Source organism: Pseudorca crassidens, chromosome 15 (assembly GCF_039906515.1).
Source record: "Pseudorca crassidens isolate mPseCra1 chromosome 15, mPseCra1.hap1, whole genome shotgun sequence".
NCBI lineage: Eukaryota > Metazoa > Chordata > Mammalia > Artiodactyla > Delphinidae > Pseudorca > Pseudorca crassidens.
The window spans coordinates 23336743-23350193 of record NC_090310.1 but is presented as its reverse complement, the minus strand read 5'-3'; the positions used below and the strand labels follow the sequence as shown (position 1 = coordinate 23350193).

At 47.1% G+C, this 13451-nt stretch overlaps 1 protein-coding gene across 9 annotated transcripts in view; it reads right to left on the bottom strand.

The window, feature by feature from the left end:
• The window catches only part of SYT17 (synaptotagmin 17), a 145831-nt gene that overhangs the window by 61349 nt on the left and 71031 nt on the right, over positions 1-13451 (bottom strand). For all 9 annotated transcript variants that reach the window (XM_067706528.1, XM_067706521.1, XM_067706522.1 and 6 more), the window contains 2 exons: positions 9219-9339; positions 6774-6929 (listed from right to left, as the gene is read on the bottom strand). In XM_067706528.1, the coding sequence (XP_067562629.1) occupies positions 6774-6929; positions 9219-9339 (277 nt within the window). The remainder of the gene's footprint in view (positions 1-6773; positions 6930-9218; positions 9340-13451) is intronic.

Below are 13451 nucleotides of genomic sequence, written 5' to 3'. Positions count from 1 at the left end.
GTACAGATGGGGTTAAGAATCTAATGATGTGCAGAGGTGAGGATCACAGCTGGAGAGTCTGATTCTTTCTAACACAGGCAGAAAGACTGTCACTCACCCTGAAGCACTTTCTGGGTCTCTCCATATCTGCTCCCCAAAGCATGGTCTGCAGACCTGCGGCATCGGCACACCTGGCTGCTGTTAGAAATGCAGAATCCCAGGCCCCGCCCCAGACGGAGTCAGAATCTGCATTTTAACAATTCCCTGGGGAACGCCTTTGCATGTGAAAGTCTGAGGTGCCAAGTTCTCTAGTCCTGGCTAGAGACACTAAGCGTTGGCAAAAAGCTAGGAGCGTCATTCATTGCCTGGCTTCCCTTCCCCGGTGTTCTGCAGCCGCCCGGCACTGGTTATCACTGACAGGCCCCCTTCGAAGCCTATGCCCAGGCCAATTCCTACAGCAGCTGCCTTGAGAAATTCTAACAGGACGGGAGGGCAGCAGGGCATGGGTTAGCGCCCGTTAGCACCAGGCTGAAATGTCTCCTCCAGCCCTGCCTGATCTCCTCTCCCTCCCTACACCCTTCAGCTCCCAGCTCACACGTCACCTCCTCTCACTCCCCAGACTGGCTCGGGCACTTCTACAATAGGCCCTGCTTCTCTGCTTCATAACCCCTAGGCCAACTCACAATTACATCGCTTTGCTGTGGCATTGGATTGATGTCTCCCTCCAGAGGGAAGCTCCATGAGAACACGTGTCAGGAACGTCTGGTTGTCCTACTGAATAAGGAGCAACCAGCACAGTGCCAGGCACATAGTAGGTGCTCAAAAAAAATTCATTTGGTGGGGACGGATGCCTGGTTAGCTCCTGTCTTGGGCAGCTGGACCCTGCCCGCCCCCAGCTCTGCCGTCAGAGGCCGCCTGTAGGCAGCGGGTCCCCACTCCTGCTGCCCCCAGGCATTGGGAATCTTTTCTAAGCTAAGTGCCTCCTGACTAAGGTCACCAGATGAGTAAGAGCTTTGAATGCTTTTCAGAAGGCCAGGAAGCCCAGGGTACTTAGGGGAAACAGACAGAGGCATAGGGCCAGAGGAGCATGACATAAACTTTAGTTCCTTCTAACCTAGCGATCTCCCCCAAACTTCACCTCCAAGCAGACAGAGGGTCTTCCTCTGACACTCAGAAGGAGAGGGACAGGAAGATGAGACAATACCCCACCCAGGTAAGTCTGTAAAATAAGTCCTTTCCTTTTTGGACTTTCCACAGAATCTCAGACTCTAAATTGACAAAGTGGGTAGAACATATTATTTATTTATGTATAATTACCTGTCTTCTTTCAGAAGCTTTAAGATGGCATCTGGCTGCATAAATCTGGTGTCTATCAAGTAGCAATACTAGTAGCTAATACTGAAGGAGCACTTTCTCTGAGCCAAGCACCATTCTAAGCCTTCACATATATTAACTCATTTCGGGCTTGACAACATCTACTGAAGTAAGGGCCACTGTCCCCATTTTACAGATGAGGAAGCTGAGGCAAAGAGAGGCCAAGGAAAGTGCCAAGATCACGGACTCAACCTTGGGCATCTGGCTCAAGGGTCTGGCCCCTAACCACTGCATTCACCCCCTCAGGGAGGACAGTCTGCAAGGGTCTGGCCTCAGCATCCAGGAGCTATGCTGAACCACTGGGGTTCTGCGGAGCTCAAGCTACATTTCTTGTCTCTCTCCTTTTTTTAAATTGTGGTAAAATACATGTAACATAAAATTTACCATTTTAACCATTGTAAGGTATACGGTGGCGTTAAGACAATTCGCATTGTGCAGCCACCCATCACCACCATCCATCTCCAGAATCTTTTCATCCTCTCGAACTAAAACTCTGTACCCACTAAATACTAACTCCCCATTCTCCCCTCCCCTCTGCCCCTGGTAACTCTATTCTACTTTCTGTCCCTATCAATTTGATTACTCTAAGTACGTCATATAAAGGGAATGACACACTATTTGTCCTTTTATATCTGGCTTATTACTTAGCATAATGTCCTCTAGTTCATCCACGTAGGAGCAGACGTCAGTTTCCTTCCTTTGAAGGCTGAATAACATGCCACTGTATAGACACACCACATTCGTTTACCCATTTATGCATCCATCAGTGCACACTTGGGTTGCCTGCTCCCATCCCCACTCTTTTTAGCTGTTGTGAGTAAGGCTGCTTTGAACACGAGTGTACAAATATGTCTGAGTTCTGCTTTCAATTCTTTTGGGCACATGCCCAGAAGTAGAACTGCTGGATCATATGGCAATTCTATTTTTAATGTTTCGAAGAGCTGTGATCAAGCTACGTTTCCTTTTTTCTTTCTTTTCTTTTTTCCTCCTACTTCCAATAACAGCCCAATAAGCCCAGTGACTCCACTTGACTACCTGGAAGGCCTCTGGACCTCAGGCTGCTGTCTCAGGAGTCAAAAAGCCATTTTTCCCCTCTTTTCTTTTAAACGTAAGCTGCAGAAATCACCTGATTGCAACCTGCAGAAGAACCCTCAACCCACACAGGAAAGGAACTGTTCAGAAAGCCCAGCCCACCAGCTAATTACAGGCTTTTACCAGGATTCTCCACAAATGCTTCAACTGCAGATCAACCTTCCTTTTGTTAGGTGTTTGGAAACATGCTAATGGACTGGCTTTCAGATGCTTAGCCTAGAGGTGACAGCTCTTTCCCCCAGTGGATAAATAAAGCAAGTTAGAACCTTATGCATTTGAATTCAGGAGAATCACAGCTTTGCCTAGATAGATACCAGCTTAATCTACATTTCTTTATTATTCCAGCCAGTGGCCTTTATGTAAAATGCCACCCCAGCTGGGATTTCCACTCAAAGCTGTGGCTCGGAAGGCTGACTGAGCATTAGAAATATCTGGGGGGCTTTAAAAATATAGATATTTATAGAGAGCCCAGGACCCCAGCTTAGCCCGGCTGAATCAGAGTCTCTGAGGTGGCATCTGGCCACTGGTAGCAGTTTAAAGCTCCCAGCTGATTCTAAAGTACAGCCAGGCTTGAGAATTCCTTGCTTAAGGGGGCACAGAGGCCTGCAATCCTTCCTGCTCTACAAAGAATATTTTCAATGGGCTTTTAACCTGAGGAGAGAAACCCGAGCTAGGGGCCTGAAACGCCAACCTTTAAAGGAGAGAAGCAGGTCTTCCACAAATGGAGAGCACAGGCCTTGCTGATGGCCGCAGCTGACAACTGCCCCCTAAAGTTGGGGGAGGGGGGATGTCAAATGAGAGATGTACGTTGGGGAGGCGGGGCTGGGAGCGCCACTCCGGTTTGAGGCTTCTGCCATATTGGCCTCACATATGGGATTCAGGGGGTTCAAAACACCTCTGAACTGTGTGCAAAATTTTCTGTCCTATTGTGTATTTTTCTGGGGAGGGTACTCCAGAGTTCCTATCACATGCTCTGAAGCTCTGTCATACACTCCTACCCCTGCCCCCAGAATGAGGAACCTTGGCGTTTTATCACAGTATACCATGTGATGGTACATAATGCAGTTATTAAAAACAAAGAGTTAGATCCATTCATACTTGCATTGACCTGGAGGGACTGAACATGTTCATTGTTAATGAAACAGAAGCAAGTTTCAGAGTGACGTTCACAGAATGGTCCAGAAACCTCCACAAGAGCAGGGACTGCTTAATACACAGTTCTGGATTAATGAATAACTTTTTCAAAGAACTGACTCTTCCATATGTGGATGACGTTTGTGTGAACAAGGGGAAAAGTGTGGAGTGAGACACACCGGGACGTTAAAGGTGGCGAGTTCAGGGAGAAGGGCCTGGAAGGAGGGTGAAGAAGAGAGTAAAATTTCCTTTTACTAATAGTTAACAGTTAGCTGAGGGCTTGCTTTGTGCCTGGCACAGTGCTCAGCATTGATTATGAATGGATCTCATTTAATCTACATAACAGCCCTTTGAGGTCTCCTTGTATGGTTATCCCTGTTTTACAGATGAGAAAACCAAAGCACGCAGCTCTTGCCCAAGGCCACAAAGTCAGCACCCAGGCTATGCAATGAACCCCTCTGTTCTTCTGATTCTCCGTCCATACACATCCTTCGGTTGTATCACTCACAAGCATGTGCTACTTTTGTCATAAAATTTTAAGTAAAATACAAAAGTGTCAGGACTTTCCACGCAGGCTCTCCCAATGCAACCCGCCCCCTGCCCGAACCCCTTCCTGATCTAAAGGTGCAACGTTAAGTCCTTTATTCTCAGGAGGGATGTAGGAATCGATATTCCATACTTGGATCCAGTCTTGGTTCAATATGGTTCCCACTGCCTGCTGGCTACTTTTAAGGAGTCAGTGGAATCACTGTCTTGTCTTGACCTGAAACCTTCCAGGGAGTGGGGTCCTTGTCTGTTGGTAACTCAATCTGGACAGAAGCCATCACAGGCTCTATCAGAAATCATTACATCTGCTAGGGCAGGTGGCCCTGATTAGATGCAGACTCTCTGGGTGACAGGTCTTGAGAAAGCCCAGAACCAGTCTGCCTCGGAGGGGTCTTGGAGCACGGAACATTAGCAACCTTGGGGATGAGAAGCGATGAGCTTGTGCAGCGGAAGGATTGCATGCAAGGATTTTTCAGCCATGGCCTGCTTTCTTGGGACACCTGCACCAAGGATTCTAGACTGGATCTAAACAGATGAAGGTTTCCACTCTGGAGCAGGACTCCTCAAAGTATGACGTCAGATCCCTAATGCCAGCACTACTTGGGTGTTTGAGGAAATGCAGATCCCTTGATTTTAGGAGCTAGCAAGACCAGAGCTTGAAGCCTGACTCTTACCAGCTTGAGACCCTGGGTGGACTGCTTATGTCTTAGGCCTCAGGCCCCTGCCCTGTAAATGGACGAGGATGATGTTGACTTGACAGGGTGCACTACGATGAATATTAGCAACCACACAGGGGACGTCTATGAAAAGGACACGGGAAATAATAACCATTACTTCTACTAATTACCCTGTGCCGGGTGGGGGGGGGCAGCTTCTAAAATGGCTCCAATGATCCCTGCCTTCCAGTATCCACACCCTTGTATCCTCCCCTCCCCTTGAATGTGAGCTGGACCTAGCGAGTTGCTCACACCCTTGTATCCTCCCCTCCCCTTGAATGTGAGCTGGACCTAGCGAATTGCTCACACCCTTGTATCCTCCCCTCCCCTTGAATGTGAGCTGGACCTAGCGAATTGCTCACACCCTTGTATCCTCCCCTCCCCTTGAATGTGAGCTGGACCTAGCGTATTGCTCACACCCTTGTATCCTCCCCTCCCCTTGAATGTGAGCTGGACCTAGCGAGTTGCTCACACCCTTGTATCCTCCCTCCCCTTGAATGTGAGCTGGACCTAGCAAGTTGCTCACACCCTTGTATCCTCCCCTCCCCTTGAATGTGAGCTGGACCTAGCGAGTTGCTCACACCCTTGTATCATCCCCTCCCTTTGAATGTGAGCTGGACCTAGCGAGTTGCTTCTAATGAGTGGAATATGGCAAAAGTGATAGGACGTCACTTCCAAGACTGGGTTACATAAAGACTTGAGCTTCCGTCTTGCTTACCCTCTCTTACTCCCTCACTTGCCCACTCTAATGGAAGCCATCTGCCATGTTGTGCACTGCCCTTTGAAGCAGCCCATGTGGGCAAGGTCACTGGATAACACCCAGGAAGGAACTGAGGTCTCAAGCCAACATTTTGCAAGGAACGATTCCTGCCAACAACTATGTGAGAGATCTTGAAAACAGATCCCCACCCTACCTCCAGTTGAGACTTCAGATGAGACTGCAGCCCTCACCAATACCTTAATTGCAGCCTTGCCAGAGAACCTCAGCCAGAAGCACCCAGTGAATCTATGACTGGATTCTTGACCTACAGGAACTATGAGATAATAAGTGTTGATTATTTTAAGCCACTAAAGTTTGGGGTGATAACTAATACACTCTGGAAACAGTAGATTAAATTACACGCTGGAAACAATAGATTCAGCCAGAGTGTGGCACCTGAAGCCTCTACTTAAATACCATGTCCTCTGGGAAGCCTTTCAAAATCCTCCTCTCGGAGTTAGGTGATCCTATTTTCTCATGTTTCCCTATTAGACCGTAAGCCACTTGAATCATCATATTGTCAAAGCTAACACAGCACTTATTATTATCTCAAAGACACAATTTACTTAATCTTCACGACAAACCTATGAAGCAAGTACTATTATTGCTCACGTTTTATAGATGGAAGAAACTGAGGCTCAGAGAGGCTAAGTCAGCGGTCCCCAACTTTTTTGGCACCAGGGACCGGTTTCATGGAAGACAATTTTTCCACAGACGGAGGTTGGGGGTGGAACGGTTGTTCAGGCGATAATACGAGCGATGGGGGCGATGGTTCAGGCAGTAATGTGAGTAACGGGGTGCAGCAGATGACGCTTCGCTTGCTCCCCCGCCGCTCACCTCCAGCTGTGCAGCCTGGTTCCTAACAGGCCGCAGACCAGTACCAGTCCGCAAACTGGGGGTTGGAAGCCCCTGGGCTAAGTAACTTGCCCAAGACTTTAGTAATTATGTGGAAGGGCCAGGAAATCTGGCTCCAAAATTTACATTTGTAACAATTATACTTTGTGGTTCTATGAATCTTTTCCAAGTCCACAAATGGTGAGTTCAAACCCAGGTAGCTGAATACCAGATGCGAAGTTCTTAAACATCACCCTCTCTAGATCACCTTCTGTCCCTAGGACAATACACTGAATATGCCTCACCTGCAGTTCGTCAATGTCTGGAACACTACCTACCTGTAAACACTAGGCTAGCATTTTCCAGTTCTTCTTGGGGAACTTTGAAGCTGAAGGATTCATTGTAGAAAGGATCAATTGTGCCTCTTAAGAAGGATGTCTTCTTTGTTTTCACAAGCTTGAGTCCATGTACCAGCTGGATTTTCACAAAGGGATCTGAGAATTGGATGCAGAATCATAGCGTTGGAGATCAGGAAACCCAATCCATCCATCCATCCATCTATCCATGCATCCATCCATCCATCTATCCATCCATCCACCCATCCACCTATCCATCCATCCACCCATCCACCTATCCATCCATCCATCCATCCATCTATCCATCCATCCACCCATCCACCTATCCATCCATCCACCCATCCACCTATCCATCCATCCATCCATCCATCTATCCATCCAGCCATCCATCCATCTATCCATCCAGCCATCCATCCACCTATCCATCCATCCAACCATCCACCCATCTATCCATCCAGCCATCCATCCACCTATCCATCCATCCATCCATCCACCTATCCATCCATCCACCCATCCACCTATCCATCCATCCACCCATCCAGCTATCCATCCATCCATCCATCCATCCATCTATCCATCCATCCATCCATCCATCCATCTATCCATCCATCCATCCATCCATCTATCCATCCATCTATCCATCCATCCATCCATCCACCCATCCATCCATCCATCCATCCATCCATTAATCCATCCATCCATCCACCTATCCATCCATCCACCCATCCACCTATCCATCCAACTTCCCATCCATTTGACAGCCCAACCACTGACCCATCCTTTCGTTTCTCATCAGTCCATCCATTCCAGGTTTCCACTCCTCCTTTCATTCATCCATTTTCCCATCTATCCATCTATTACATATTCTTCCTTTTTCCCATCCAGCTGCTTTTCTGCTCACCCCTTTCTCTCTTACTCTAGCCATCCAAAATTTATTGAGCTCCTCCCGTGTGTCAGGCATTGTGTTCATTTTACAGATGAAGAAACTCAGGACTCAAGACAGGAAATGATTTGCTTAAGATCAGGCTAGTGGAAGAAGAGCTAGACCCAGAGCCTGTCCTAGTTTTCTGCCCTTAGAGACCCATTAACATGTCAGTGAGCCCATAGCCCGTACAGGGAAAAACAGAATTATAACTGTCATTCTCAGATCACTTTATGGTTTACAAAGAGATTCATGTACATTATCTAATTTTGTATTTGTTTAAACAACCCAGTGAGATGAATACTGTTATTATCTCAATTTTTCAGATGAAGAAATTGAGGCTTATAGAGGTTATAAGTATATATACTTATATATGGGGAAGTATATATAACTTCCTCAAGCCCACATTATTTATAAACAGTAGAACTAGGCTTTGGTTCCAGGCAGTTTGACTCCGGAGCCTTTAATCATTTTATCATACTGACTCTCCCACTGTGGTGATTCTGAAACTCTCCAGCCTTAATACCATTCCCTCTACTGGTCCCTTCAAAACCTGTTTTCATAACGTGTTTTTTTTTTTTCTTTTTCGGTACGCGGGCCTCTCACTGTTGTGGCCTCTCCCGCTGCGGAGCACAGGCTCCGGACGCGCAGGCTCAGCGGCCATGGCTCACGGGCCCAGCCGCTCCGCGGCATGTGGGATCCTCCCGGACCGGGGCACGAACCCGTGTCCCCTGCATCGGCAGGCGGACTCTCAACCACTGCGCCACCAGGGAAGCCCTATAATGTGGTTTTTGAGACTACAAGTTGTCTTCTAAATTCAGCTGTCACTTTATAGCAAAAGTAATTTATCTTAGCTACGGCACTTAGAGAAGACGGTACGTCCCCTACTGAGCAACCGTGGCTGCTTTCACGATAATATCCTTTGCGGTCATGGGAAAGCTACATACAAATGGAATGGAATCTGTTGTATTTCATTAAAAGTCACGTTTGAATTGGTGTGTTATAGGCACTTTAAATACAACAGCCTTTTCAGAGCTGGGATTTATAAAGACTTACGCTACTCTTGAAAAGGGCTGGGAAAAGAACCTCAGGGTGTGTCCACTGCTCTCACAGATTAGAATGCATGGTCAGTGCACGCTACCGCCACCTGGAGCATGGTGTCTGCATTACATGCATAGCATATGGAAAGGCAAGTTAACTTCTTTGGGGCTGCATGTGTACAAAGAGGATCTAGATTTCAGTAGTCATCACACCTGGTCTCGGTCAAACCCCTGCTTCAAATGGAGTAACTGGAATGGTATCACTTACCTGCCTCATCCTAAGAAACAACCGATCGTTCATTCTTCCTCTTGAACTAACAACCTAGATATGGATGCTATTTCACCCTCAAAGGGTCGCGTTAATTAATAGTATCCAGGATGCAGAAAAAGAAAATCAGGTCCCTTGTGCCAAACAAACATAGATGGCTTGTTAAAGAAATGGGGGAAGGAGAGGCCACACAGTACCTGAACCTTGGCTCACATCTGTCTGAAGAAGTTGCTTGGCTCGAATGACATCAACGTTCAGTCTCCCAGCACTCGGGAGATAATTCAGTGACAGAAGCAGCTCCCCCAGTTCTACCTCATTCTGCGGAGGAAGGATATGGTCAGGAAGGTGCATTTTTTTTGTATTCTTTTTGTACCTATCATGCAGGAAACTGATTCTAGCAGCTCACAAATGGACTTCTGTGGGTGGATCAGCTAACAGTAAGTGCCTCTTTCTTTGACTTCTTTTAGCCTCTGTCCCCACGTATTTTCTTCCATCTATTTCAGAAAGTTCGTTCTGCTCTTAGAATGTTTCAGAGCAGCCACAATGTAGTAAGAACAAAAGCATCAATAATGAGAATAAATAAATGCTACATGTCGAGCTCTGTGCTAAGTACTTAACATGTAATTATTAGTTCAATCTTCATAACGAGTCTGTGAGATATGAGTGTTACATTTAATGAGAGAGGAAACTGAGGCTCAGAGGAAACAGAGGCTCAGAAACATGTCCAAGGCTACACACAGCTAGAAAGTGGTAGTGCTGGCACCTGGAGCCAGGGAGGCTGATTCCAGATTCTCTGACCATTGTGCTATTCTGCCTCCCTGCAGGGTAACAGGAAGACCACCCTGCAGGAAAACCATCCAGGTGAGAAATCTGTTCTCAAGCTGCAGGCTGAGTCCACAATAGAGCCCATGCTTCTTGCCTCACCAAGGCAAGCTCAGACTGTGACATCCCTTGTTAAAGAGTACCCATTCCTCTGCTGTCAACACTACCACACTCATGGGAAATTCACATACGCACCCAGTGTATGACTCCATACTTCCAAAAGTACCTAGAAACAAGAGGCCCCCACCTCTCTATCCCTTTAAACATTTTCTTAACTGTAGAAAATTTCAACCGTATACAAATTAAACACGCCAGTTCCAAGAATCTCCACATACCCATCACCCAATTGTACCAATTATCAACATTTTGCTGAAGGATGTTTCATCTTGTCTTAGTCCATACAGGCTGCTATAATAACAAAATACCACAGACAGGGTAGCTTATAAACAACAGAAATTTATTTTTCACAGCTCTGGAGGCTGGGACATCAGGGTGCCTACATGGTCGGGTGAGGGCCCTCTTCAGGGTTGCGGACTTCTCACTGTATCCTCAGCAGGGGGCTGGGAAGCTCTCTGGAGTTTTAGTAAGAGCACTAATCCCATTCAAGGGGGGCTCCACCTTCATGACCTAATCACCCTCCCGAAGGCTCCACCTTCTAACACCATCATACTGGGTGTCAGGATTCCAACATGCACATTTGTAGGTGGTGGGGAGGGGAACACAAACATTCAGATCATAGCACATCTATACCCTGACTTGTGAAAATTTTTAGCTGAATATTTTAAACCAAGTCCCAGACATGACGTCATTTTACCTGTATCTCTTTCAGAGTGCATTTCTAACTGATAAGGACATTAAAACAAATATTTTTAGTATGGGAAATTTCCAATCATATTCAAAAGAAGGTAGAAGAGTATAAGGAACCTCCTCATAGCCACCATCACTCAGCTTCAACAATTATCATCACATGGCCAGTCCTGATTCACCTATCCCCTAGTTCAACTCCCTGTATTATTCTGAAGTAATTCCCAAACATCACATTATTTCATCTGCAATATTTTAGCATGTATCTCTAAAAGATCAGATTGATCTATCTGCCTATCCATCTATCCATCCATTCTTCATCCACCAACCCACTCACACACCCATAATCTCTATCCCTTTTGGTGTCAGTCATTTGAGCAAATTAATGCCAAGCGGCAGCTCTAGAACAATGCTCCGTAGATACTCAATAAAGATTTGTTGACTAGATGAAGAGTCAAAGGAAAAGATTTCTGAACCGAGCGACTTAGTCCCCAAACGAGAAACAACCTTGTAAATTAACTCAGAGGTTGCAGACTGGCAGCCTGTAGATGCGTTTTGTTTGGTTCACATCATGTTTAAACAGATAATTCCTCGCTGATAATTATAAAATATAAGAATCAAGATTTTTCACACTAAAAAAGTCTGGATTTCTTGTCTTTCTTGAAAAACAGGAAGGTCTGGCAAGGCTGGGCCCACGTTCCCACCTGGCAACATCTGGCCACAATGCAGTGCCCTCTAGATGGGACCTGCCTCTTCACGTCACTGGGTCCCCACCTGTCCTCCTTCACCCTTTAGGTTCCTGCTGTCCAGCTCTGGGCACATAAGCTTGCAGATTTTTCAAGAAAGAAACGGCCAACTCAGTGTCCTGAGTAATCAAAGAAGTTCAGAGCCCTTTACGCATTTGCTAGGGGTTTCCATTCTTGTTCTTGAAGGCCTGGAAGATGCCGCATCTTCAGAGCATGACCCTGAAGACATATTTGTCCTCAGGCAAAGAATGCTGTGAATTATGCTGGTGCCCAGGCCATGGAGAAGCCATTCATGTCCTGTGGACTTTTTGCTCCTCCCAGGTTTATAAGTCAGAGTAATGCCTTCCCTGCTTCTAAAACAAACCAGCATCTCCTTTGATGATGTAGCTGTAAAGACAGCGATCAGGACTTGTAATTCAGTCAGCTGAGCTGCATAAACAGGGCAAAAAATGGATTCAACCAATCCAGTCATCGAGGGTAGTTTGTTTAGGGATGGGCTCAACTGAGGAACAATTTAGGATGGCAAGAAATTAGCCCACGTACACAGACCAGTGGTTCTCAACTGGGGACATTTGCCAATGTCTGGAGACATTCTGGGTTGTCACAACTGGGGTCAGGGATGCTCCTGGAACCCTTCCCTTTGTAGGATACCCAAATCTAGTGTAAGTCCTGGGCCCCAAAGAATGATCCAGCCCCAAATGGCAACGGTGCTGAGGTTGAGAAACCCTGGATAGACAAGAGGAAGGGGGGTAGATGTCTCTTTTGTGATAACAAGAAAAGAGTAAATATTCTTTAACCCAATAGTTCCATTCCCAGCAACTTACCCCACAGATATCCTCAGACATGTGTGTCGGGATGTGTACACACAAGGATAATGAAGACAATATCACGGCTTCCATAGACTGCGTGTGGGCCTACCATGTGCCTGGACTGGGAATGGGATACGGTCCCTGCCTTTGTAGAACATACACTCTGGCGGTGAAGACAGACAGGAAACAGACTAAAAAAGTCATGAATGAGGTGATTTCAGATAACGTTGAGTACCAGGAAGAAAACTCCTGCAGGCTACGGGAGGTGAGGGGCCTCTCTGGGGATACGGAGATATTCTGTATCTTGATTGTGGTAGTGGTTACACAGGTGCATTTGCCCCCAAATCAATAAACTATATATTTAAAATGTATGTATTTGTTGTATGTAAATTATACTTCGATAAAGTTGATTAAAAGGAAAGATCTAAAGTAAGCAAGTAGCGCAGAACATTAGCCCTTGTCAAGTCTGGGAGGTGGGCACACGGCTGTTTGTTTTATTGTTTCACGTTAGAAATATTTCATTTAAAAACACAAAATAGGGCTTCCCTGGTGGCGCAGTGGTTGAGAGTCTGCCTGCCGATGCAGGGGACACGGATTCGTGCCCCGGTCCGGGAAGATCCCACATGCCGCGGAGCGGCTGGGCCCGTGAGCCATGGCCGCTGCGCCTGCGCGTCTGGAGCCTGTGCTCCGCAACGGGAGAGGCCACAGCGGTGAGAGGCCCGCGAACCACAAATAAAGAAATAAAAATTAAAAAAGAAAATAAATATTAAAAAAGAAAGCAAGAAAACTCAGGCAAGAGAGTGGTGACCGATCGGGCACACGCGGGGACCCCTATGTGAGCCACGGTGGTCGGAGGGCGAGGCCTCTCTGTGAGGTGAGCTTGGAGGCGGGGGACACGCCAGGCAGAGAGAACAGCAAGTGAGAAGAGGGAAGAACCAAGCCGGTGTGTTCAAGAACAGAGGGAAGGCCAGTGTGGCTGGAGGGTGAGAAGAGGTGGATTCTGGAAGCGTCCCCAGAGCCAGAGAAAGCTGCCCGGCGGCCGACCGGGTGGGAGCCTGCTCACCCCCGGCTGCCAGCTCAAGAGATGGATGGAGAGAGAGGGGCCTGAGGCCAGCTCCTGAGCCCTCAGCGCCTAAGAGGCCCTCAAGCCCTCTCTAAGTGGAGAGTGCTTTCTGGAGTGGAGAGAGCTAGAGAGCTGCTCTTTCCCGCCCCTGAGGCCACTGACTGAACCCTCAACGAGGCAGCTTCC